Here is a 27,474-nt window from a genome sequence, read left to right as displayed (position 1 = left end):
TTTATGACCTACCTAAGAACCATTTCTTTCGTTACTTACAGATCAGGAGCTTTGTACGAAAGATATTTAACTCATTTCCGGATGAACCCATAAAATCGCATGTCGACCACCTCCTCGAACTGACTCCAGATAGCAGAGGATTCATATCCCAGATTTATGAGCTCATTAACAACATCAATCCACGCTCTACTGAACATTTAAAAAAGGCCTGGGAATCTGATTTTGGAGTGGTTTTAACAGATGACCAGTGGGACACTGTCTTGGATTTGGTACACACATCGTCTACGTCAGCTAGGCATGGCTTAATACAACTGAAGATCGTACACAGAGTTCACTTTACTAATGCAAGATTGGCAAAGATCTATCCAAATGTTGATCCTCTATGTCCTCGATGTAGAGGCCAACCAGCAGACTTAATGCACATGTTTTGGCTATGCTCGAATCTCTCCACCTTCTGGATAAGTATTTTTAAAGCTTTTAGCAAAATGTTTGGAACCCAATTCGACCCGGACCCAATTTGTGCCCTCTTTGGTTTAATACCAAGGGAATCCAGTGCTCGTCTACCGGGCAAGGCCTGTGTGGTCGTTGGTTTTACTACACTCCTTGCGAGATGTTTGATTCTCCTAAAATGGAAACAACGCACCCCTCCATCCTTTTCTCACTGGGTCAAAGAGGTTATGTATTTCTTAAAACTAGAAAAAATTAAATACACCCTGAAAGGTTCCTCTCAAACTTTTGCTAAGATATGGAGGCCCTTTTTGGATTTTTATGACTCTCTGCAGGAACCCCTTGACGAAGAGTAGAGTGGAAAACATGAACGTCATATTACAGTAGTGAGCAGCCCCCCTCCCCCCTCCCCCCCTCCCCCCTTCTTTTTTCTCTTTATCTTATTTTTATTTATTTATTTTTTTTTTTTTTTCATTTATTTATTTTATTTTTCTCTCTTTATAAGTTATTTTCCTAATTATTTCTTCCCCCTCTCTTTTGTTTATTGTTTATCTTTCCTTCATGCAACTAAAAGTATACTGTAACCTGTGACCCTATGGGTGGGTGGGTAGGGAGGGGGATAGGGAAGGGAATTTGGACTTAACTCTGTAAACAGATCTGATGAATGATATTTATTTTGTTTGATTTATACATGTTTCTGTATCTATTATTTTTGTGGGATAAAATCTGTGAAAATCAATAAAAACATATTTACAAAAAAAAAAAAGAATTGCGGGATCACATATCACACGAAAATCCATCTCGTCAGGCTTCATTTGTGTCCGGCAAAGCCAGACTACGGGCTAATCAGTGTCCTGTGAGGAGCGGAGTGGCTTTGTTCAAAACAACAATGGCGGCTCTTGAAGAGGTTAGTGTAGCTGCAATAGCATCAGTTATATCAGAACTGGAGAGTATTTCTCCACTGAAAGAAGAGCAAAGAACAGCACTGAAGGCTTTCCTCGATGGAAAAGATGTTTGGGCTTCTGCAAGAGTTTGATTGACAGATAGTTCATCCAATCACCTTCCAAGTATTTTTTAAAAGTGCCTGCCCTTTTCCAAACAGTTTTCAATGACTGCTTCTCAGATGGTTCTGTGTAACAAAGCACCTGAAAGCACCGCTGTAACCAAGTACAGTTTAACAGAGCTGCTATAGACTTCTTTACATTTATGAAAGGTGTAACTGGCTTTAGTTCAGGTCAATACTGTTGAAAAATCATCTTGCAGAGACTTGAAACTGGTCGGCATTATGACCTCCTGGCTGGTTAATTTAAACACCTGTTAGACATTTAAGCAGCAGTTTTGATGCTAATTCACAGAATCCTTTAAAAGGAACAGTGTGTAACATTTAGGGGGATCATAACATATCTGCAAAGGGAGCAGGTCCTCTTTGCGGTGTCTGCGGTGTTGTACCACCATGTTTCTACAGTAGCCCAGAACGGACAAACCAAGCACTGGCTCTAGCAAGAGCCTTTCGCGTTTTTCCATTACCTGAGGGCCACCTTTGTTGTACGACACGCTTGTGAAACTGCGGTAACGTGAGCTGCAGAGTGCAAAACCGTGGTACTGCCAGCCGCCGTCTGACTTCTGTTGCTCCTGAAGTATTGTTATTCTGGTAAGGATGCCCTCTGAGTGAGGCGAACGGCATTACCACGGTCTTGGAATGGGAGGAGTGAGCGGAGGGGTACTCAGTTGGTTGCAATATGCAACCACACCACTAGATGTCGCCAAATCCTACACACTGTACCTTTAATGCTGTTTTCTGATTTGTTTGTGTGTTTTTTTTACGTCACCACATCTTGTGAATTCAGTGCTATTGGGCAACTAAGCACTTCTTGGCCCTTCAATGAACCCAAGACAGTCAATGAAGGTGGGATAAATACATTAATCTGTCTATAAGCTATATATAAACATAAACGTATATGTTCTTTTAGTAACAATTTTGTAACGGCAAAAATATTTGCATTTGGCCGCATTTTCTAACCCATCAGGCTTCAGGAGTTTAAAAACTTTTGCAGTTGTAATATGCATGATACAGTATTCATTTCTTTGGTTATTTTTGATGCGCACTTCTATGTGATGTGAAGTCTGCTACGAAAGTTATTCAAAAGCATGCTAATCAAACAGTCTGAGTGTGTGTGTGTGTGTGTGTGTGCACTTGAGTCAGCTTGTGTGTATTTCAATGCCAGAGCCTGGAGACCCTGCAGAGAAGACGCCACACACGTGCACACACAGGACGCCACATGCACACGCACCCATACTCTACTGCTGAGACCACGCAAGAGCACGCTAATCTGTTGGCATGACAACTGGAGTGGAATATTCGCATGGCCTAGAAAATATGGCTGTGAAGAAAAGATGAATGAGCAGCGAGATATGAATAAAAAAAAACAAAAAGAAACAGCAACATAAGCCTTCAGACGGTCGGCGCTTTAATTACAGACTTCACTGTCTTTGCAGCAACGCTACACAATGTCCTGTCTCATCCTCTCATCATCAGATAAGTGTGTCACGTGGCTGCAGCTGTGTGTTAGCACGGGTGTGTGCATCCATATGAGTGTGAGGAAGTCAGTGTATGTAATGCTATGGAATACATGAGCGCCAACCGCTCTCCCATCGCCTCGAAGGCAGACACTCCGCAGACCATATTTATAACTACTTGCTGTGTCTACTGTACATGTCGCCTTGCTTTGGGGGTTTTGTTGTTCTGTTTTCAAGCCGCTAATAAAGGCCCTAAACGCCTCTGACAGTCCACGGAGGTCAGCTGGGACGGCCACAAGGAATAAAGTCACGTCCCGGTGCCATAAAACAGGTCTGAATTTATGGTTTAATTCCATCTGAAAGCTTGCGAAGAGAGTGCAAGGATGAGGTTTCTTTTACTGCTGCTCCGCATGATCGCAGAAAGCATTTAAGAGTTTCCTCAACCCGGAGCGTTAATGCTGCTGAGACTCTGGAAAAGCAGCACAGCAGTGGGAAATCTTGTTGGGGGAGGGCAGAATCAAGAGGTTTAATGTGAGATCAGGTACTCTCAACTTTTAAGTTTGGCCGTGTATTATCAAGTGTGATGGATAAATTAATCTTGCTTTAAGATTAACATTGAGTTTAAGAGGTGTGTTAGTGGATTGAAGGAGGATGTTTTAATATCTGTGGTTTTGAGCCACATGGACAAAATTTAAAAACTCGTAAAAAGGTGTTGTCACATCAGCAAAACGTCTGGTACACAAGGTTTAATAGAGTTGGCAAGCTCACTTTGGATGGTCTTAACTGTTACATCGTCTCTCTCTCCTTACTTATCGCTGAGAGAAGACGCCAGGCCAAACAATTGAAATTAAAGAGTGGACTGTATGACCCCACTTGGCTTATATCTGAGTGACAGAAGAGAGTGGAAAATAACTGAGAGACTCAGCGGCGGAGGATTTAGTCTTCGGATGGTCCTTTATGTCTCAGCAAAGACGGCCAAATCCTCTGACATAACAGACGCGTCGGCAGAGACAACACATGGTCAATAGATCCCTGATGAGTTGACTGCAGCCCCTAAACAAACAAGTTAATCTGCTGTGAACTCAGTGCAACCCGACAAACAGCTGAGGTTTGATATAAGGTGCATGCAGATGAGATTTGAATCCTGCAGGTGCATGAAGATCACCTTAAAGGAATCATTCCACATTTTAGGAATAAACGCTTATTCTTCGCTGAGAGTTAAGGCCTTTATGCACCACGTCCCTATTTTTTTGTCCGTAATTGTCGTACTTTTAATTAAATACGACCTCACGTCGTGTCAATCACGTTTACACATCAACTCCCAAACTTTCCTCTGTCAATAAAGTTTTCAGAACAGGTTGAATTTTCTGCGTTTTTTCCATCTAAAGCCAAAAGAGGGTTGTTTGACCACTCTGTGCAAACGTCATCCTCCAAAATGGCTTGATAACCATTAACTTTGTCTCCCAACACGAAGCACTTTACGATAAAGAAATAAAGCAGAACAGCTTGGAATCGGGGATGGACAGTAGTGATTGTGCTCTAGGCAGCTAAACAATAGCTTCTTGCAAATGTAATTCATTCATTAGCCCCATTTTGGACTAGCGCTATCCATTGCATCCACGTCATTAATTCAGTTTCGTCTTTTTTTGCTAATTTTCACAACGAATAGAATAATAAAAATGCATCAGACTCAGCGTGGAAGGTTTCTGTACGTAACATTTTTATGATATATGACGGATTAAAAAAAAGGCATATGAAAAATACAGACCTTTAGATGAGATGGTCACTACTACTCAAGAGAGGTACCGATCTTCTCGTCTTACTCTCGGCAAGAAAGCAAATAAGTGTATTTCTAAAAAATGTCAAAAGATCCCTTCAAGGTCATTGCATTTCTGTTTCATGTGTGGCATTAAAAGCTTCAAGTCCGGTGAGGAGCCAGACATTCCTGTCTAGTTTGTTGTTCGTGGGAATCTTGATCTCAGCTTAATGAGCATTTGCTGGAATGTTTAATAGAGTGTAGCGCCTCGGGCCGTCCTCGTCTACCTCCAGCTACAGCTACGAAGCTACTGTAAACATATTAGAGGAGTTAAACTTTGTTGACTTTGTTGAGTTTGCGCATGCATGTAGGGAGGTCAATCATTCTCCCAATCAACCCAGGCATGAGCCGCTGAATTAAATGGTCGGGCAGAGTCGCTTAGACCCCATGCTGGGAGGGAAAACGAGAGAGTAGAAGGGGAAAAACGTGGGACAGAGAGATAAAATGAAGGGCGAAGAAGAAGAAGACGAATTAAGACAGCGGCAGGAAGATAAACCGAGGAGGCAGAGAGATACGGAAGATAGGGAACACAGCAGAGAGCGGGGGAGGCTTTAAAAAATGCATGCGTCTCCATTTGGCAGAGGGGAAAACATTTCCCAGCAGAGAAAGACGGCTGTAGGTGAGAACACAACCGGAGCATTACCACTCAGATTGTCTAAGAGAAACACGTCCTTATCCCTGGAAGAAAAGGAAGGAGGAAGAAGGTGAGAGTGAAGGGAAGGAGAAGAGGAAGCATGTGGCGATGCCCCGAGGCTGTACTCTCTCTCTCCCCCATGATGCCATTTAACTGCTGCTACTTACTGCGAAGCCTCACACACAAACACAGGCAGCGCAGACATGTTTACATGCGATCCATTTTTACAGTTGAGCGTTTGCTGAAGGCCATTAGGTTAAGTGCTCTCCATTGCGGACTACAGTAGGACCTGATAGTCTGCATAACTCACAGGCAGCTGTAATTGGTCGACTCGTCCTCTTGTGAAACACACACACAAGCAGTGTCATGGCGGACATGTGGTTCCTATTTGTGCCACAAATCATCAGTCAGCGGATTCAGTGACCCAGAACATTTCACAAATTTCCAGCAGGGCTTTCTTATGTTTGACATGCACGTGCGGTGGAGTCCGTCTCTAATCTGTCAGGCCACGGTGCACTGAGGGAATAATACAGACAGTTAGTCTCCTCTGGGAATCCTGAAAAACAGGGAGACCTTCCATCAGCCCAAAACATTATTCTGAAGCAAAGGATTTCAAAGTGAAGAAAAAGTGAGTGAGCTGAAGGGCGGAATTAGCCAGTACAAGTTACTGAAATCCTATTTATGACAGGAGCAGGGGTCAGAGAATCCAAAGACATGTTGATTCAAACAGACATTTAAAACTTCAGAAAAAAGCAACCATCTTCTCGTCACCTTTTGGAAGTAAAGTTAAAAATATCTCGCTCTTATCTTGTTAATGTAAAGTGACCTGTAACATTATCGGTGTTGTGGGAATCTGACGCCGTTTGAGAACTCACCCCTCTGGCTGACACAAGTCCTCCAAACTAAATGACAAAAAAACTGTAAGTCATTCGGTCGGCTAATGCGTTGTCCATCAATACTTTCCAAAACCATTATGAATGGCTGTTACAAAAATGATTCATGACTAGGGATGTCACGGTTCCAGAAATCTAGTAGTCGATACCAATACCAGGGAATTTCCACAATTCTCGATACCAAATTCGATACCACGGTAAAAAAACAAAACAACAACAATAAATCCCATGTAATTCAACACGCACTCTTTTATTAAAAACATTTGAACATTACAAAAAAGAGAGGCATGTAGCCTTTAAGTAATAAATCAAAATAATTCTCCCATTTTGTTCATTTTGGCGTATCAGCGGCATGTTATCAATCGATAGTCAGATGACGGACGCTACATACTGACCATGAATGCATCTGGTCAGCTCAGAGTAGTAGGAGCAGGAGGCAGGGGATTTGCTGTCGAAGCGACAAAGCAAACGCACCTATTTGGCAATATTTCACGTTTAATCCCAATGCTATAAGGGAACCATAACGTCAATGAGGTAATCGTCGCGATTGGATGGAGCCGTCACAGCCGGTGTGCACGGAGCAGCGGCGCCAGGTAGACCTCCGCAGCGGCGCCCCGCAGCAAAAGCGCTACCGAAGAGGCCAGACACACCGTCACCCGACGGTGAAGATCAGAGTCAGCGCTCTGCACATGTTGACCGTCATCTTTTTTTGAAAAATGTCCAGTGTAATCGGTAACACCGGTGTTGTCACAAGTTTATTAACCCGTGGGAAAATTTTCCTCACTGTCACATCCCTACCAATGACCATTAAAGGCATCGTACGGTGCCTTCGGTACTGTAGAAAAAGAGTACCGTCACTTTTTTTTAATTTTTGCATCGACTTGGTACCGAAGTATCGGTTCTCATGACATCCCTATTCATGACCATAGACTGTATATAAGAAGTGGACGTAGTCACCGTGACGTCACCCATTGGTTTGTGGACGGCTGTTTTGAAGCTTCGATACATTTTGGCCGTCGCCATCTAGGTTTTTGTACGTCTTGTACAAATACAACTGAACGCTGAATAAGACATTTTTAGGCGTCCAAAGAGGTTATATTATACTTTCATGAACTGTAAACACACTGTGAAAGGGTTAAAGTTCTAAGACGAAAACACAACTCCCAGATTGAACAACGCCGTGGTAGCGACCTGTCAATCACAAGGTAGCCACTGACTGTCAAGCTATCACGCTACTTCTGCCTTTGCTTCTGAGAAACAAAAGTCATACTTCACACGGCCACACAAAGCCCATGTCAGTTACGTAACGTAACATAGGTCCCTTTGAACATACGACCAATACTGTTGTTTGTCTCTTGAGGACAGAGTCAGCTGAGAACAGTAAGAAAAAGCTTTTTTAGCCTCCTTGTATAATGCTTGCTTTTCAATTAATTATGGTTAATAGTAGTTAGACCAGCCATAATCATGCTAGTTCAATCATCTATTATTAATGTGTACTGACGTTCCAGCACAAGAAGACGAAGACAATCCCAATGTGCACACTCACGTCGCATTCCTGCAAAGTCTGTGAGGGATTAGGGCTGTCCCACTGTCAAATCATCAAATCCTGGAGGGCTCTATATCGCAGACATTTTGAGCCCTTAATGTACACTTTCTGCAGACTTTGCCTGGGGTAATTACCCACAAATCATAGCTTTGTGACGTTAAACACTGGGTTACCAGGGGAAATATTTTTTAAATAAAAAAGGTAAACAAAGAGGACGGCACATGGGTATTCAGAAATACTAGGATTTAAAGTTGTACATAAAAAAACATGAAATTAGAGGAATGCAACATATGCACACCTAGTTTATTCACCATTTCTTTAAATTTTGTTTGTCTCGTCTGGACAACATTCAAATCAGGCAGTCAAATTAAAACCCACAATTTTTACATAACACGTTTTGGCATCATCAAGGTTACGTGGCATGTCGCTGCTAAGTGCTGCCCCATTCATATTTATACCATTTCAAGCACTCGCAGCCTCTCACACTCAACCATTTACCAGGTGACGTCAGTCAAGTCTCTGGAGGGTTCAGGGCTTAAGGCTTTAGGGGGGACATTGGGATTGGGCTGTATACACACAGTATCACTGTGTGGTGGATATCACACCTGAGGGGAACAATGGCTAATGATGAACAGCTAGCTTCAGCAAAGCAACATCACTACTTTATCAATGATGGCAGTGGTTAAAATGTGCTTACAACAACAGGAGATATGTCTTTTGGTAATCCTAATTTAAAATATATTAGGATTTAATGTCATTTTAGTTTTTGTCAATAATAAAAATAAGACAGGATGCCAACAAAATATTAGGTGGGCCATCAAAAACTGAAATTATGAAATGCTTTATAAACCATTTTTACATAAATATCACTTCACTGGACCTTCAGAATAAAGAAACACATTACCAAGAAGGTTTCTGCTTGGAGCCTGAAGAGGCACTGGAGCAGAAGGTCTCTCTCTTTATGTGGTTGTGTGCATTTCTGTGCATACATGCACTATACATGACTGTATGCTCCCCTGGATTGGCCAGCACTGGTTGTCATGGTTATCTGGCTATACTGTGCCTACTTCGGTCACCATGGAGCCCAGGCTGGAGCTGATATCCCAGCATCCCTCGCAAAAAATGGTTTTCAAAGGCGTGTGCCACACCAAAACCATCATCAAACATTATTTTCTTTTTTTTCTCTCCACAATCACACTAGTTCCTCCTTTCTCCTCTAATTCCACCTCCATCCGTCTGACTGTTTCCCACTCTCTCTTCCTTTTGCTTAGCGTTGCTTTTCTCACCATCCCCCCCCCTCTCTCTCTCTCTCTCCTGGTCTCTTATTTTCTCTCCCTCTCATTTCCCTCCTCTCCCTCTCTCTTTCCCTCTCTGTCTCTCTTGATTTCTATCTCCAATCTCTCTCCTCCTTCTTCTTCTTCTTCCGTCTCCGTCACCTTAATAACATCGTGGTTATTGACGCTGCTGTGTCCATTTACTTATTTACAGCGTGCTGAACTAACTTCAACAGCCAGGAAAAACATGACTAGTGATTAATCTGCTCAGAAATAGATACAGCAGCCGGTTTATTTACGTGTGTTTTCAGTAAAAAACCTCTCCCTGCTTTCCTAAACGAGTATTCATTGCATAAAATCAGATTTGCGAAACATTAATATTGCTTAAGGGCCTGGATTGGGTTTTGTGAAAACACGTCGCACTTTAAACCTCTTTAATCTCTGCAAATGCATGCCGGGTTTGTGTGTGTGTGTGTGTGTGTGTGTGTGTTGGTGTGCCTCCCTTACAGTACGTGTCCCTCTTCCGGCGAAGAAGAGGAGAGGTGTGAGGCGCTGCCGGAAATGTGCGAGACTGTAGTTTTTTTTTCATTAAGGCTGTGGTCTACACATACAGACACATCAATCGCTGATATGTGCTGATATTTCCAGATGTTTGCTGATGTGGACGTTTCGCAGAAGGTCACTCATGTGAGACCGCAGTGGATCGAACCTGTTAAATTGTTTATTAGGCTTAAAAACACTTACAGACAGTTAGAAAACTGGGCATACAGCCTCACTTTCTTTCCCTCTCTCTCTCCTGGCGATGCCGCCCGGCTGCGACTCCCGTGGAGCGACCAGGGAGCTCGGCCAGGCCGTGATAGTGACACGCTGTAGCCCCATAAAGCTGCTCCAGATTGAAGCACCGGCCAAACTAAAAGCTGCTTAGCGGGACAAAAAACTCCGGCTGAGTCCCTTAAAGCTGCACTAATCAGAGCTGTTAGAGGAGGAATTGTCAGACGTATCGCACACGCGATTACGAGGACATCTCAGAACGTGAATGCAAAGATGGATGGTGATGTATACAATCAGGACATAGAGCTAAAAAGAAGCTGAATGTGTACTTCATTGGATTGAAATGGCAAATATTTTCTGAAGTGGATGTCACACAGCATCAGGTCTTGCATGCCTTGAAATGCAACAGCTCCATCCGGCACAATTACATCTCACAACGAGACAAAGAGCAGGGAAGCTGTTGCATGTCTGAGCATGCGTCTTGGAGCGCTCCGCCACCATGACGGCAGGCAGGCGTCGGCCGCGGATGCAACAAGCCAACCCTGAGCGCTTTCGCCGCTGATTGGAGAGGAAGAGTGGCAGAAACGTGTAAACACAGAGAACAAAAGAGCCACAGAGGCGGCCGACGAGAGGTCTAACGGCGGCCACGGGGGCCTGGACGGCAAACATAACACAACTGCGGCACTGTCACCCCCGCTGCCCAAACTTGGCAAGCTCCTCCATAGCCCATCAATGCCCTCTGCTTCTCCCAGGAGCCTGACACTTTCCTGCACAGCCAGCTAGCACATTAGCATGCAGCCCCATCCCCCTGCAAGGGCAACCAGCCGCTCACAGCAGCACCCATCATACACAGAAACGCTTCATATGCAGCAGCAGCAGCAGCTGGAAAAAACAATCATGATGCATTTTTGGGTGGATCTAAAAGGCATCTGATACTGACAAAAGCAAACAGAGACATCAGATTCTGGGTGTCTCCATCTACTGATGGATCCACCGTAAACACCTTTCCCACCCTTGGACTACCTACCTGACTTTGAACTCAGTGAGCTGTGGCTGTGCCCCCGGTTCAGCACAGTAGATCTGGGGGAAGTAGAACCGGTGCGACTGCAGGTTGATGTCCATGGTGTCCACACACAGCAGACACACAGGTCAGCCCTGTTTCACGACTACAAAAAGGCAAAAATAAAAGTCTGTATTTTTTGCTTTTTCTATCCTGAATTTTCGTCGCTGACACTTCCGCTAAAGGTCAGAGTTCAGCGCCAGCATCACCCAGTCTCTCTCCCAGAGTGGTCGCCGGGCTACAAAGCGCTACCGCCAGGAAGGCATCCCCCTCTTCTTCGTCTCCTCCGTGTACAGCACATTCAATCACCTCTGCTGCCCGGCACCGAACAGGCACACTAACCTATTTCCCCACTAGTACACTCAGCAGCTGTGAGAACAAAGATGACTCCAGTAAAAAAAGATGCTGCCTCCTAAAAGACACACAAGAAAAAAGAATAATCCTGGTTTGTGGTCATCAGTTCATCCTTCAGCAGGTGGAGGAGCAAAATTAGGAAGAAACGAAGGAGAATTTTGAACTGTGGGGGGGTAAAGAGAGGCTTAAAAATGGGAGAGCAGCAGCCTCATACAGAGGAGACTGAATGGTAGATGAGAGTCCTTTGGTTTTTTACGCTTCAGAGACAGAGGAGAGGGGAAAGAGAGAGAGAGATGGAGATAGAGAGAAATTCCCGGTGCTGTGAGGCGTTGCCCTCGCACTGCCTCTCCTCTCTGTGTCTCATTGGATTACCTCCTCCCTCTCCACCCTCCCCTCCTCCTCCTCCTCCTCCCTCCATCCCTCCCTTCCTCCCCTCCCAGCTGTGACAAGAACGATGGGCCGCCAGCCCCGGAGGCTGCTGGTCCTGCCCCTCCTTCTCCTCCTTCTCCCCCCCTCTCTCTCTCCTTCCTCCTCTCACTCACCCCCCCTTCCTCTGCTCTCCTCTCCCGGCTGCCGGATTGGCCGAGGCGAGGATGCGTAAGCCCGCATGGAGAGGGGGGGGAGAGAGGTGAAGAGGAGGAGGAGCAACAGATTTTAATTCATCTGATGGCTCCCGTCTTTTCTCGCATATGATTTGAGGTGGTATGCCGGGTTTGGGTGGAGCTCTGGATGCAACACAATCACACATACACACACATACTCACACACTGGTATACACACTCTGATCTGACAGCTTTTACCGGATGTTCATTAACAGAAAGAGACACAGGTGGAGAAAAAGCAATGCATCCCTTTGTTGGAACTTGTGGCTGTGAATATTTCATGTAAACTACACACAGTTAGAAGAATATGAAGATGCATTTACATGTGCATAAGCTGTAAAATTTAATTGAATTAAAAATGTCAATGTCTATAAAACAAACATTAAGAAACTACAGTTGTTCCGAAATCGATACCATTATCGGAAATGCGTCAGATACTGCCCAGAATTCAAGATCGGTATTGGCGAGTACGCAAGTTTATGCATCGATACGATACCATAATTTATTAATCCAGCAAAAAAAAATATTTATTTAACTGGATTATTTTATATTTTACATATTTTTTTATTATTAAATTATGCTCTTTGTGACTGACAAACAGAATAATAAAAGAAAGTTGTATTGCAATTATTCTCTGTAAGCATTTCTTCATGTTTTACAAAGCTTTTAACCTGAGCCATATCACATCCATACATGTTCAGTAGTAAACAGCTGTTAAATAACAATAATAAAAAAAATGTATCACACTGGTATCGGATTGGTACTCTGCATCGGCCAATACTGCAAGTTCAGGTATCAGAATCGGTATCGGGAAAGAAAATATAGTATCTAAAAATCTCTATAAGCAACCAAATTTGAGCGCGCAAAGCCAACATTTGCCTCTTTCATATTCCCTTGCTCTCTCCATCCAGATTCATGTAGATTATACATTTGATACAGTAATTCCTGTGTGGCCATAACACTAATCTTCTGGGTAAGTTCCACATCCCAGCAGCCTGCCAGTAACCAATAAATCCCTCCCATATTTACTGTACATCCTCTGACATCCCAGGAAAATATCCCACCCGTGGGCTCTTTCTAGTACAGCTCACCCGGCTCGCGTCACCCACATCTGTCCTGCTGTGTTTTTTGCCAGAGGGCAATTTCATTGATTGGACCGGCTATCGGACTGTTGGATGACATGGTTTGCTCTGTAATCGCTGTGGACGGCAGTGGACTTTGACATTTGACAGCAATTTTGAACTGTTTACTCGCCTGCTGACAATGGTGTTTTGCCACATTTTTATATCCGTGTGCTATTAGTTCACATATTTACCAGGCCCTGGGAATAAACAAATCTACTTCAACTAGATGCAAATGTCTGCTTGCGATGAGTTGCATCATGTAGCCTTCTCACACAAATGAGCCATAATTACAGCTCCACAGCAATTTAAGCACAGATTTACAGTAAACAAGTACTTCAGCGATTTAGTACTGTGCTTCCACAAAGTTGAGAGGTTTGCAAGAGACAGATTAAAGAAAAGAATGGTCAAAATCGAAGCTGTGATATGCTGACTAGTATGAGCCAAGCTCCAAAAACACTGGATCCTACATTTCCCATAATTCAACACAATAGCATCTTTCATTAGACATGCCCTGCCAGCCCTGTCTCCTAAGAATTATGTTCCCATACAACTATATTGCATTCTCAATTATGTTTGGAGGGAAACGTATTTCGTTGCTGATTACATTTGTCCTCGACGTATCACAAATACATTTGTAAATCCGTGGACAGCCGCAGCGAGTAACGTAGTAGTAGTAGTATTAGTACAACAAGCGACGTGCAGAGCAGGTGACACGGTATATCAAGCGACAGTTAATGAAAGCTACATGGAATAATAATGTTATTGTAAACGTAAGTTTGTAGTTTGTAGGAGACAGGGCTGCCCTTGCCTGGTGAACACCCATGACATTTATACTCACTGCCCCAGTATTTCTGTGCTGAGATCACCATGATGACATCATCAGGGTTAAAATACAGCAGACTACCGTTGGACCCTGACCAATCACAGCTTGCCTTTGACTTGCGTGACATACATAGGTGATTTTTCCTTCTCAGATGGTAGAAAGAGGACGAGTGTGTTGGTGTGCAGTACACAGTATTGTGTTCTGAGGGTAATGTCGTACCCATGGGTGTGAAATGGTTATTTCCACTGAAATGAAATAAAACATTATTCCTCTCTTGCTTAACCATGTTAAGTATGTTCTTCAATGGGTTAATATCACAGAACACGTCGTTGAAGATGCCATAGAAGAGAGAGGGCAAAAACAAATCTGACATGCTTTAGCGTCCCAAATGCATCAGATGTCTTCCACTGTAACACGAGCAACTGTTGCTTCCGATGCTAATTGCTATTCCCGACCCCCAACATCTATCGGCCCATTATTGGACTGTTATTGTGTAGTCTATTCCCGGTATTAAGCCATTGAGGCTCCTCAGGTAAACTAAAATTTCCAGCCAAAAAATCTGTGTGGCATGTTTATCGGTTTCTTGAAGCAAGTGCACCTGTCTGTCTCTGTCTGCCTCGTACATCATACCAGCAACCATTACTGGGATATCCTGGAAACAGACAAATTGCATTGTAAACAAATGGATTTTTTTCCTCCTACGGGCAGCATTTTCATCTTCTGAAAAATAAGTCCCAAAAGTTGAATATGACACTGAATCACTTGTTAAGAGGGATGTCTTTGCCATGTGTGAGTATACAGTATGTGTGAGTTTCAGCTTGATTTATAAGCTATATGAAGTTTCACAATGTGTATCCACACAGGACAGTTAAATCAATAAATGACATTCTTTCCAAATTAAACTTTAGCACGCCATGGGCAGCTGCATCCTTTTCTTTTAAACTCTCACTATGATTCACTGACTGAAGGCTTTGATACAGACTGAGGCGGGACACTGGACTTCATTTATATTAAAGCATGAATCAATTCTCTTTCTGAAAAGGCAGAGAAAGATTGAACAGTAACTCCTGTTCAAGTCGTTCATCTTTCTCTCTTTTTCTGTTCTTTACCATCATATTGTAGTTGTCACAATGGACGCCACTTTAGCCTTCAACACAGTGAGTTGAGTGAGAGTGTGGGTCTTTATCTGAGCAGTGGAGAAACTGTCACCGTGAGCAGAAAGCACAAGAGAAACAAGACGGGAAAAAAGCATGCAGCAGACTGACAGATCAGGGGTCACAGATGGGGAAGAGAGAATGATTTTACAACAATCGGATGACGGAGGGGGGTTGGAGTAGAAAGAAAAAGATGGAACGAGGAGCAGACAGATGGACAGACAGGTAGAGAGCGTTAAATGCCTGGCAAGAACGATGGGGAGAGAAACAGGGGAGAGCTGGAGAGAGAAAGATGGAGAGGCAGAACAGGAAGGGTGAAAGGACATCCAGCCTCCACTTACAGTATGCACCCATCCCCCATCCCCCATCTCTCTCTCTCTCTCTCTCAGGTTAGACCCCGGCAGCAGATTGTATTATAATCCTCAAAGCTCCACACCTCCGTTTCTACTGTGTGTTTCTAGATGTTTGACTGTGTGTGTGCGGGCGTATATGTTTGAGAGAGAGAGAGCGGCCAGTGCTACTGTAACTATTAGCATACAGCAGGAGGGATGGCCTTCTCTCTGACACACAGCATGACTGAGTAAGCATGTGTGTGTGTGTGTGTGTGTGTGTGTGTATGTGTATGTGTGTGTGTGTGTGTGTGTGTGTGTGTGTGTGTGTGTGTGTGTGTGTGTGTTTGTGTGTGTGTGTGTGTGTGTGTGTGTGTGTGTGTGTGTGTGTGTGTGTGTGTGTGTGTGTGTGTGTGTTTGTGTGTGTGTGTGTGTGTGTGAGGCAGGGAGGAGAGGACAGAAAAGGAGGATGTGACAAAGCTTTGGGGTGAAAATGGTCAAATCGCACAAAGCAAAAATGGCGAGAAAAATGATGCTGCTGATGAGAAACTGTGGGGAAAAGTGACATCACATTTGGTGAAATGTGTGTAGACGTGTAACTAGAGTTTGACAGATGAGGTGGTATTAGGTTCTTGGATCCTGAGATGTTCCCTTTTACCCCTTTTCCATCACTCCGGTACAGGTTGACCTTTGACTCATTTGTCAAGAACTGTACGGAACATTTAACTATACTTATGTAGGCTACTTTTTTGCAATCTGTAACCATTATCATCTAGTCATATCAGTGGTTTGCAATGTTTTGGTGAACCCTGAAGAATATTTTTGATCTGCTTTAAGGGGTCTTCCTTTTACATCTACTACATTAGTCTTCTGTGGTGGTTCCAGGTAATTTGCAATTGCATTTCAACAAATTTTTTGACTACGTCTCTGATTGATTTATTCAGATTTTTCAGCCTCATGATGGTGATGATTGAGAGACAACAACAAATGCCAAATGCAATTGAACACTTGACCTTTAAAAGGTACAGTGTGTAGGATTTGGCAGCATCTAGGTGGTGCGGTTGCAGATTGCAACCAACTGAGTACCCTTCCGCTCACTCCTCCCTTTCCAAGACTGCGCCGCCGAGTGCAAAACCGCGGTAACGCCGTTCGCCTCGCTCAGAGGTCATCCTTACCATAATAACAATACTTCAGGAGCAACGGAAGTCAGACGGTGGCTGGCAGCTGGCGGTACCACAGTTTTGCACTCTGCAGCTCACATTACCGCAGTTTCACAAGTGTGTCGGAGAACTACTGTGGCCTTCAGGCAACGTAAAAACACAAAAGGCTCTCCTTAGAGCCAGTGTTGGTTTGTCTGTTCTGGGCTACTGTAGAAACATGGTGGAGCAACATGGCGGACTCTGAAGAGGACCCACTCCCTATGTAGATAGGAAGGGCTCATTCTAAGCTAACAGAAACACAACGATTCTTAGTTTCAGGTGATTATACACTATTGAAACCTAGCTATGAATATTATATACCATTTCTGCCAATAGATCCCTGAACTGTTACACACTGTTCCTTTAACTGGTTCTTTTGTTCATTAAATCACAATGAACTGAAACACACCTGTCAAGAAACACTTGCAGACAATTGGCAAATTGGCAAAAGTGGGATAAAAGGGGCTACATTCCTACACAGTTCACTCAAGATAGATTTGAACACCCTCAAATTAAAGCTGAGTGCACGCCCTTTGACCTCACTGCCATTGTTTCATTTCTAATCCAGTGTGCTGGAGTCAAAACAACAAAGAAATGTGTCACCGTCCAAAGCCATGCAACACAGCTATCCAGTCACATGTTGTTCTGTATAATCCAATCTGACTTCCCAGTCCCTTCATCCCCACAAACACCCACAATCCACCTGTATGCAGCGCGGTCACGCTACACACGGTAAAGTGAGGCGTAGAGAGAAACGGGATTAAATGAGTGCAGGAGGTGTGACAGCGAGGAGGTTAAAGATCTCTGACGTTTCCTGTCTTCTCAGTTAACTCACACTAGCTCATCCTCTCAGGCCCGGGGACTCGAATTTCAGCTGCAAACAAACACACACATGCACACGCTGTCTGCCTCACATGAGCCGATCATTTTAATTACGCCGCACACCAATGGGAGCTGGCAGAGGAGATACAGAGGGGGGAAGGGAGAGAGAGAGAGTGGGGGGAAAGGAGGAGGGAGTGATTTCCCTCTCATTCACAAAGATTTGATTACCTCTCTCTCTCTTAAACACACACACACACGTCTGCGTAGATCAGCTTCAGCGCTCTGCCTTGTGACGCCTCGGTGTGCATAATTATGACTCACAGACCCACACTGCTGTCACCCAGAATGCACTGTGTTATTATACAGATTCACAACAGAGACAGGACATGTGACCTCACACCTGACACTGGATGTATCACAGTATGCAACATCCTTCTCCATTTTGTGTCGTGTGCGTGTCGGACTGCATTACGACAAATGTGGCTGTTATTACTCACAGATGAGACGTGGCTGCAGCTTCGCGCACAGGCAATGACGTGGTACAATCTGTAAGCTACAGCTTCTGCAATATGTAAGTATATAGAAGCCCATTTATTTTATAACGCAAGTAGAGAAACTTAACAACAAGCTGATAAACTTTTAGTGCCCATACGCCGTCACAGATGTCTGTGCATTCTTGTTTCTGCCACATTAACAGAATATTTCTCATAGAAATTGGCTTACAATGCAGCTGGCAAGTGCCAAATTGATGCCAAATTGATGACAAATTGATGACAGCTAACAAAAGCATCACAGTTCTTTGCAGCTTTTAGCAGAAAGACTCAACCCTACGGTTATATAATACAAAATTGAAATATAATTGATCCCTGTATTATGAAAACATAGAAAACATTTCCTTAGTATGTGCAATAAAACATGTAATCCGGGTCACTTTATGTTTCTTTCTAAACATACTGTTATTTGCAAATTAGTGGTATATATTTGTAATTATACTACTACTGTATGTTTGTTGTATGCACCTGTCATTGTAGTCTTAATTGTAACTTGTCAACTAGCTCTGTTAACCCATCAAAATTATGCAACATCTATTTTAGCTTCAAGTGTCCCACATGCAAAAGCTAGCGGTGAACATACACCGATCAGCCATAACATTAGGACAGCAGGGAACATCCCACAAGAGCTGCTCTGACCCAGCCGTCTAGCCATCACAATTTGGCCCTTGTCAAAGTGTCTCACATCCTTACGCTTGCCCATTTTTTCTGCTTCCAACACATCATCTTCAAGGACAAAATATTCACTTGCTGTCTAATATATCCCACCCACTGCCAGGTGCCATTGTAACGAGATAATTAATGTTATTCACTTCACCTGTCAGTGGTATAGTCAATATTTGTCAAAATAGCAATCAACTTGTTAATTAACTTGCATTAACTTGTAAATAATACAAGTCACATTTCAAACTGATATATTTAAACCTGCATTGACAGATTTTTGAGACACTTGGGTGCAGCAGAAACAAGCTGTAAACACTTTTAAGTCGACACATTCTCACTCCCAACTTGTCAGTTACCGCTCCCTGGTCAGTGGCCCTACGCTTCAAACTATGACGCTCTAGGTACCTCTCTAGCGTACAGTTTTGGACGTGTCAGGGAAGGCGTGTCAGTTTCTGCTTGTTACATTAATAGTATCCTTTCAAAATAAACATCCGTATTCACAAGACCGTATTTTCCGCTTTTTACATGCATAGGTCTTTTCAAAATAAACTTCCATGTTCACAGGACCGTACAGTTTCCGCTCATTACATGCATAGTATCTTTTCAAAACAAACTTCCAATCTAGGTTTACTTAGTTTTTAGGTTTACTTACACAACAAAACTACTTGGTTAGGTTTAGGAAAAGATCATAATTTGGTATAAAATAAGTATATTTGTTATGTGAAATATATGTAAGTTTGTTACGTAGCTGGCGTTAATTAACTCTGCAAGTTACATCACAAACCCAAGGTAAAGTAAGTCAACAGTGACTTGGTTTCACACGTCCAGCGGTCTCTTGAGTGAAAGTCCTGTGTTTGTTAGAGTCATGTTTGTGACCGCCTGACAGATATAAGTCCAATAAGTCTCTCTGCTTTTAGCTCCGTTTTTTGGTCTCCACCAACTCAAATAGGGAACTATCTGGCTCTTTAGCTGCTAAACAAAACAAAGACAACAACGATAAACACTAAAACACTCGTAAAGCTGAGAGGAAGTGGGAGATAATTATCTGTAAGCTCGTCATGAGTGACCCCTTTCACATAGACTTAGTCATTTGATTCATTATTCATATAAAAACATTATATCATAGCAGCTTTAACTATTCACCAGATGGTGTTTTAATGGGCATGAAGCCTTGTTGCAACATTGAACACTGATGTTAGACTTTGTATTTTTAGGATCATAAACGTGTTAAAAAGCAGTGTTTACCATATGGGAACATTAGATGACTGCATCCTCGATAGCCTGCGGTTGAAAATTAGTCAGAATTTCCAACATCTCTGGAAGAAAATGCAAAAAAAATACCTCAACTTTAAGGTTGTTGCAACGAGGGTGTAATCAAGAGCACCCACCTGTGCGACTTCAAAGCACACAGCTGTGCACTGAGAGAGAAATCTGACCTCCACTGCTAGTCATGACTCTAGCAGGGGGGCATTACAGGCAATAACATAAACCAAGATATTGTGATTTATTTCATGGCAGGCACCAGATGCATGCAATATTGGTTTACAGTGGAGGTGTAATATAGAAATGCCCAAGTTACGCCCCCACCCCCTCTTAAAGGGTATGTTCCTCTTACAGCACACACCAATAAGAAATCATACATTCACTTTCTCACGTTGGGTATGAATGAGCCGATTTCACCTCTGTGTGTTCGCCCATGTCCTGCATTAATTCAGCACAGTTACTATTAATGTGGGTATTCATATGGGTCACACACACACCACCAACTGCTCCTGTCAATACGCATCAGCCCACAGTGATGATGCCGGATCGATAAAAGCCCACACTTCACTTTCAGAGCATAATGAAACGCTCCGATTCCCCGCAAATGGAGCCGATGGTGGCGATGGTGGGAGGAAGGCCACCACGGGCCGGGCCGGGATGGCTCGGGCCGTAGGCAGAGAGCCACGCATCAATCCTGCTGTCACGCTTCATGATCAGTCACAAGCAAAATGTAAAAAGCAGTCATCTAGTTACAGAATATGCAACTTAATACGTAGTTAGCAGGTACATAAGGCTTCATCCTGGGATATCTTAGTCAAAGTGGCACCTCAGTCTGTGCAGTTATTCATAGCACATCACATCTCTAGTCATTTGCATAAACTGACAGTTAATATGAATTGATTATGAATGACTTCTATATGAAATGTCACATGTGCACTGAGTTAGTCTTGTGAGAAAGATGGTAATACAAAGTAGATGAAACAAGTTGATTAGATGAAATTAGATAAAATTAAGATTAGATTACCACCAATGCGATAACGAAATTAAATGACAATACTCCTGCTTCTGACATAGGATTATTTAAAGAGGACCTATTATTCTTAATTTCAGGTTCATACTTGTATTTGGGGTTTCTACTAGAACATGTTTACATACTTTAATGTTCAAAAAATGCTTCACCTCTTTTCACCCTCTGTCTGAAACGCTCTGTTTGAGCTCCGGCCTCGCCCTCTCGAAAAGCCCAGTCTGCTCTGATTGGTCAGCTGGCCCACTGTTATGATTGGTCAACCGAACCAAACTCTTCGGACTCTGCTCAAGCTCCACTCTAACTAGCTTTGTTTGACGGTGTGCCAAACTAGCTGCTAGGCAGGTATTATGCAAATGTGTTACTTAGTGACATCACCACATTACAGAAGAAAAGGCGGGACTTCAAGCAAGATGTTTCAGGCAGGTCAGGAGCAGGGTTTCTGTGAGGGAGAGTAACTCCCTTTGGTGTGGACTTTGGGCTTTGTATCTTTACAGACCTTTTACATGCACAAAAAACTATAGAACACACTAAAGGAAAGGGGAAAAGCACAAAAGCATAATAGGTCCCCTTTAAGAGCCTTATGTTGGAAACTGAAATAAGAAATCTGCCATTTTATGTCCTTAAAACAGTCATTTAACTTGTTTCAAGTTAAGTATAGTCTTATTACAGTAGAAAAGTCTCCAATTCAGTGTGAGCAGTGGGGGCTTCAAATTGCTTGTTTTGTCTCACCAACAGTTCAAAACCGCAAAATAAATTTTGATACAAAGCTGAGAAAAGCGGCTTGATAAATGACTTGAATGATCAATAAATCAAGACAGTCCACAGCCATGCTAGTGGCTCTGTGAAGATGTACTTCGGTACAGCGGTGCTTTGAGCTAACTGCTAACTTTGAGTTATTGGTGTTGTGTCAGACTAACATAGAGAAGAGGCTGCTGCCTTTACAGTCTATTAATCAATAAGTGGGAGAGACGGAGAGATGGAGAGATGGAGAAGGAAACTGGAAAGATAAGAGGAATCAGACACTCCGGCTCCATCGAGCCAGGGATCAGTCCTTCAACCCAAACCCCAGACTAGAATCACCAACCCGGGCTTTACTGTACCAGGATTTTCCCCCTGAGACGTACAGCACCTTCAACCTCTCCACAGCTGGAGATAATTGAAACTATTATGTCTAATCTTGACAAATGAGAAACAGATACTGTAGCTGTGTTGGTTTCAAGCTTCTGACTCTCTCAGTAATTGAAAAAGGGAAAAGTCCAGACAGGATTAGATGTACTCAAGCATGAACCTTGCTTGATTTTAGGACCAAATTCAAACATTTATATAAGATAATATATGAAAAATGTCTGTTCATTTTCTGTTTAAACAACAGAGCAGACTACTCGGAGTCTCTCTGTCTAGAAGATACCTAGAGGGGAATTTATGTGTGATAGAATTTATATTGTGCTGATATTAAATCTAAACCCTTGGCCTGTGTTTGACCTGTGATCTTTAAAAACACTTCAAAACAACTCAGATTCTGCAGTTCGCCGTGATGCTGCTGTATCTGTGACCTTGATTAATGCACGTTTGAACTGCAGCTCACAGCACTGAGATCAATGCTCATTAGATCACAGCACAAAACAACTGTTTGTGCCCTACAAACATGCATACTATAGTAGGACTGCAAAGACACACGTGATCAGCTAAGCTCACAATCAACAATATATTTGCTCAATCTTGCACATTTGAAGTCATACAAACATGTAGACAGACAGAGCAGGATGCAAACGGACCACACAAGCAGAGTCACGCTCACATGTACCCAAACTGTGTGAAGCACTGGCTTGTTGTGGTGAGTCACAGTCTATGTTGCCACCTACAGAGCACCTCTGCAAAGCACAGAATCACTCGTACTAAATCACAGCTGAACATCTAAGTGGCTGTCAGACAAAACCTAAAAAGAACTAGTGTATCAGCAGACAGCTTGTCCGACTGGTTTACATCAAACAAAAGCTCCAATGCTGGAATAAAATGAGTCAAAATTCCATAAAGAAGTGACAAATTTAAGTGACAAATTTAGTCAGTGTGCTTGCGTACTATAAAAAACATTTGCTATGCATCCCAATTACCATACTACCATATTATTTAGTATGCCAGAAAAAGATTTAGTATGTCCCAATACATAGTATGTAAAATGCAGTATGCAGTATACTGCATGCAACTTTGTAAGGGCAGCTGCAGTACGTACTAAAAGTAAAAAGAAAAAGTATACGATTTGGAACGTAGCCTTTATTTGAGTGTGTTGTTGAAGTACGATATCGTCTCATAACGCAATGCAAAAAGGAAATGGAGGATCTGTAATTAGCTTGAAAAAAATACAAATAAAACGAATGCTGCGTTCAAAATCACATACTTTTTCTTTTTACTTTTAGTACGTACTGCACCTGCAGTATTTTTAGCATACTGAATTTGACATACTATGTATTGGGACATACTAATTGCGTTCCACTACCCATACTACCATACTATTTAGTATGCCATAAAAAGATTTAGTATACCTATAGTATATCCCAATACATTGTATGTCAAATGCAGTATGCCAAAAATACCAGGATGTCCTACTACTATCTGGTCACATTTTGCAGTATGCAAGCCAGCATGCTTTTCTGGCTATTCTGACCCACAAAAGAGGGTACTGCATGCAACAGTACGTACTTTGTGAGAGCAGCTGCAGTATGTACTAAAAGTAAAAGTATGCGATTTGGAATGTAGTCTAAAAACGTCATTTTTTCACTTTTTACTTTTAGTACAAACATGTGACTGGATGTAGTCCTGTTACATCATGGTATTTTTGGTATACTGCATTTGAAATACTATGTATTGGGACATACTAAATCTTTTTCTTGTTGTTCTTAAATCTTCTAGTGCAAAATTATTTCCTGTTTAACTAAATGAGAAAAAAAAGATGGTATACTATTCAAATGTGTATATAGAACACACTATGTGCAGTACAATTAGTATGTAAGACATAGCACAAATGTATCGTTGTGGTCCTGGGTGGAACAAGTCATCCGTCTAGTTTACCATCTTCCATACAGCAGGCTACGGTACTAGCATACACAGGGATAAAGAGCCTTGCTCAAAGGCACATGTTAAGCCATATGATAGCATGTCGGTACCATCAATATAACACAGAGCTGAGATGACAGTAGGGATGATGGCAGCACAGAGAAAGGCAGAGAGAGTTTGAGGGGGAGCTTGTTAAAAACCACACTCTGACCTTGGGACACTCACTCACTCACTCACTCACTCACTCAAGCCAACAGCAATCAGAGCCATCTCTGGGTTCCCCTCCTGTTCATGGTGAACCTGTGCCACACTGGTGCCCCACCCACATCCGTGTAGCAGCAGGCTCGCAGCTGATTGGCTGCCCAGCTTACCAGTAACATTTCACATGATAGGCTCTCACAGTCAGCCAGTAAAAACCAACCAGTGCTTGCATCCCTGAGACAGCTGTGTCATGAACACTCTCAGCTGATTGGCCCTCAGCAGGGGAAGGTGTGTGTGCGCGTGCATGTGGGTTTCATTTGCAAGCGTGCACACACACAGACACACACACACACGTATAGGTGTGTGCTTGACAGACATAATCAAACACATGTGGCTGCTTTTGTAAAAATCCAATTAAGGATCATATATACTAATTCCTGCACGTGTAGTCTGGTTTCCATGACAACACCATCCTTTTTTTTCCTCCGCAGACAACCTCCACGTGACACATCAACAGAGGAGAGCTGGAGTCAGAGATGTATCATCATCAAAGCCCTCTTGGCTGTGTATTCACGGCTGTAATGTGCTGATCTCTTTAAAGGTCCAGATGTTGTCGGCCAACAGGTGACCTGCCTGGTCAATAAAGGAGCGTGGTCCTGAGATACACCTTTTTGTGCTGCGGTGCACATGCACATGCACATCTCAGGCCTCTGGATGCAACTGCGCCAATGAAACCAATAGTAGCTTATACATCCTTTAATATCCCATAATAATAATAATAATGCGCAGTGGAATCTCTGCGCTTTATTGTGCAGCAATGCTTACCTCATCTTCTCCTCCTGTCCGTTTGACTGAGATGAATAAGTGTTGAGTGCTTTGTCCTTGAGTAGAGTTTTAGTATATAAATGCTCCAGCAGCAGCAGCAGATCAGTCTCTGGCTGCTTTATAATAAAAAACCAGCGATGCTGCCCAGCGAGGTCTCCTCCTGCAGCCGGCTGGATGTGCAGATGTGCAGATGTTGAGGGAGGAAAAAGGCGACAGGGTGTGGAGAAAATGCTACACGGATGCTCCCACAGTTTTCAGGTCTGTCTGTCTTTAGAAAAATAATAATAATAATAATAATAAAAAAGAAATGTTCTCCTGTGTCGTGGTGTCAGGCGGCTGGTGGTTCGGTCGTCGAGGCCATTTCAGAGAGAAGCACGCCGCTGTCTGCAGGACGAGGAGCCGGGCGGAGGAGAGGCTGACAGCGGCTTCTGAGGTGCCATCTTTTCCTCCCTTCAACCACTGGGAGGCTGGATGGAGAGAGAGAGAGAGAGAGAGAGAGAGAGAGAGAGAGAGAGTCTTGGTGGTTTTGCTGCACGGTAGCGCCCTCGGTCTGGTCATGCAGCTGCCGTGCAAGCAGGTAGACAAAACAAACGCACTCTTAGAGAATAAGTTCTGACAAAATAAATAAATTAAAAAAAAAAAAATTTAATTCTTTTTTTTGTGTGTTCAGAGAAAAGTAACACTAATGGCTGTTAATTTTTTTTAAAATATTTTTATTCCACTGTAAAACAATTAATCATTTCATTTTTTCATTTAAAACATGTATTTCGAACTTGTAGAATAAAAAAATTTTTTTAAATTAATTCTTTTTTTTGTGTGTGTTCAGAGAAAATTAACTCTAATACTGTTAAAAAATATACATATATTTTTATTCCACTGTAAAACAATTAAGAGCTTCATTTCATTTTTTTTATTTCAAAAATGTATTTCAAACATGTAGAATAAAATAAAAAAATAAAATATAATAAATTCTTTTTTGTGTGTGTTCAGAGAAAAGTAACACTAATACTGTTAAAAAAATGTAAATATTTTTATTCCACTGTAAAACAATTAACAGCTTCATTTCATTTTTTCATTTCAAAAATGTATTTCGAACATGTAGAATACAAAAAAAGAAAATAAAAAAGAAAGAAAGAGAATGATCATACCAACAAGTCGACAGTCAGAAACAAGTAGTATTTACATACAATGAAAAGCATAAGAAAAATAAATTGTCAAACACTTGATGCCTTGATTTACATATTCGAAAAGGAGTGAGAAGAAGTATAAACTTATTTAATCCCACCCCTTCTCCATAAATCAATTATTAATTATTAACCAGCTTCCTTATTGAGCCATACACATATTCTAATTACATTTTCCTAAATTTGTCTAACTATAATTATTATTATTTATAATTATTCTTCACAGAGATATTAGTGATACGATTTGATAAAAAAATACCAATATAACCACAAATACTTTAAGCCTTTATGACCCTACAGAAATAATATTATATTATTGTATGTGTTTGCATGTTTGTGTGTTATTTCCTCCCTTCTGATATAACAAATTAAACACTTCATGATTGACAGCTGCTCAGAGACGGCAAGCTCGGCTCTGATTGGTTGTTTTAATCCGGTCTGTGAAATCTTGCAGATGCCATTAAGAGCACCGAAGGACACAGAAGCACATGATTTTTTTCAGATTACCTGTCTCATACACTACTGTCAGGATATAGTGACCGTTTTAATCATATTTGCTCCATTTCTACCCACTGCTGCTTTAAGTACTGCATGCTGCTGAACAGAATTAATCAATATTTCATGTGTAAATACACAATGTGATACTGTATATAAAAGGACAGACAGAGTGTATGTGGCACACACCTGTCAGCAGCCATGATTGACCAGCTAACATCTGTCTCTGTCTGCAACAGCAGCCAGCTGCTGCCTCCTCACATGGAGGACAGACGGGCTCAGTTAAATCTCCACTGAGGACCTGAGTTCATCTGAGGTCAAAGTATAAGACTATTGTTATTGTAAAGCATACTTGGGTATTGTGTGTTTGAAATGATGCAGTTACAGATGTGTGTGTGTATTTGCATAAAACACTTTAAAGATTGAAGCCACATTGCAACACATCTGTCTGGACAGCAGGGGCATAAGTGACTGTTTAACAGATCAGGATGACAGATTGTTTTCTTTTTCTTTTTCTTTTTCAAAATGATATTTTTTTCTTGCACAATCTCTCTTTTAAGCCTCCATGCCTCCCGACTCTTTCAGTGTGTTTTCAGAAGTTTCCTGCTCACTCTCCTCTGAAATTGGCAGGAAGTGATGTGAGAAGTAAGAACTATGAAGTTGGTGGTTGTTCAGGAAGTACATTTTAGGGTATTTGTATCATGCTATTACTACAATGTGTTAGAAAATACACCACATCACATTGTGGATTACATTTTACTGGGATTCAGACTGCGGTCAATTACACATGAATGCCAAGTGTTACTGTTGCACATCTTTGCACATCTATTTTGTTAAAATTGCTGTTAC

The 27,474-nt window shown here is 42.3% G+C and overlaps 1 protein-coding gene across 3 annotated transcripts in view; it reads right to left on the bottom strand.

Moving 5' to 3' along the window:
• The window catches only part of evlb (Enah/Vasp-like b), a 60,338-nt gene extending 34,906 nt beyond the window's left edge, over window positions 1-25,432 (bottom strand). Inside the window, exon 1 of one of the 3 annotated variants that reach the window (XM_074615716.1) lies at window positions 24,947-25,432. In XM_074615716.1, coding sequence (XP_074471817.1) covers window positions 24,947-24,951 — 5 coding nt within the window. In that variant the 5' untranslated portion in view covers window positions 24,952-25,432. Of the gene's footprint in view, window positions 1-10,925; window positions 11,677-24,946 lie in introns of those variants that run through there. The other 2 variants (XM_074615714.1, XM_074615715.1) reach the window with 2 other exon arrangements.
• Between the last annotated feature and the right edge of the window lie 2,042 nt (window positions 25,433-27,474).

This window comes from Sebastes fasciatus, chromosome 18 (assembly GCF_043250625.1).
Source record: "Sebastes fasciatus isolate fSebFas1 chromosome 18, fSebFas1.pri, whole genome shotgun sequence".
Classification (NCBI taxonomy): Eukaryota; Metazoa; Chordata; class Actinopteri; order Perciformes; family Sebastidae; genus Sebastes; species Sebastes fasciatus.
The sequence above is the reverse complement of the archived record's forward strand: the minus strand, read 5'-3'. Positions and strand labels throughout refer to the sequence as shown.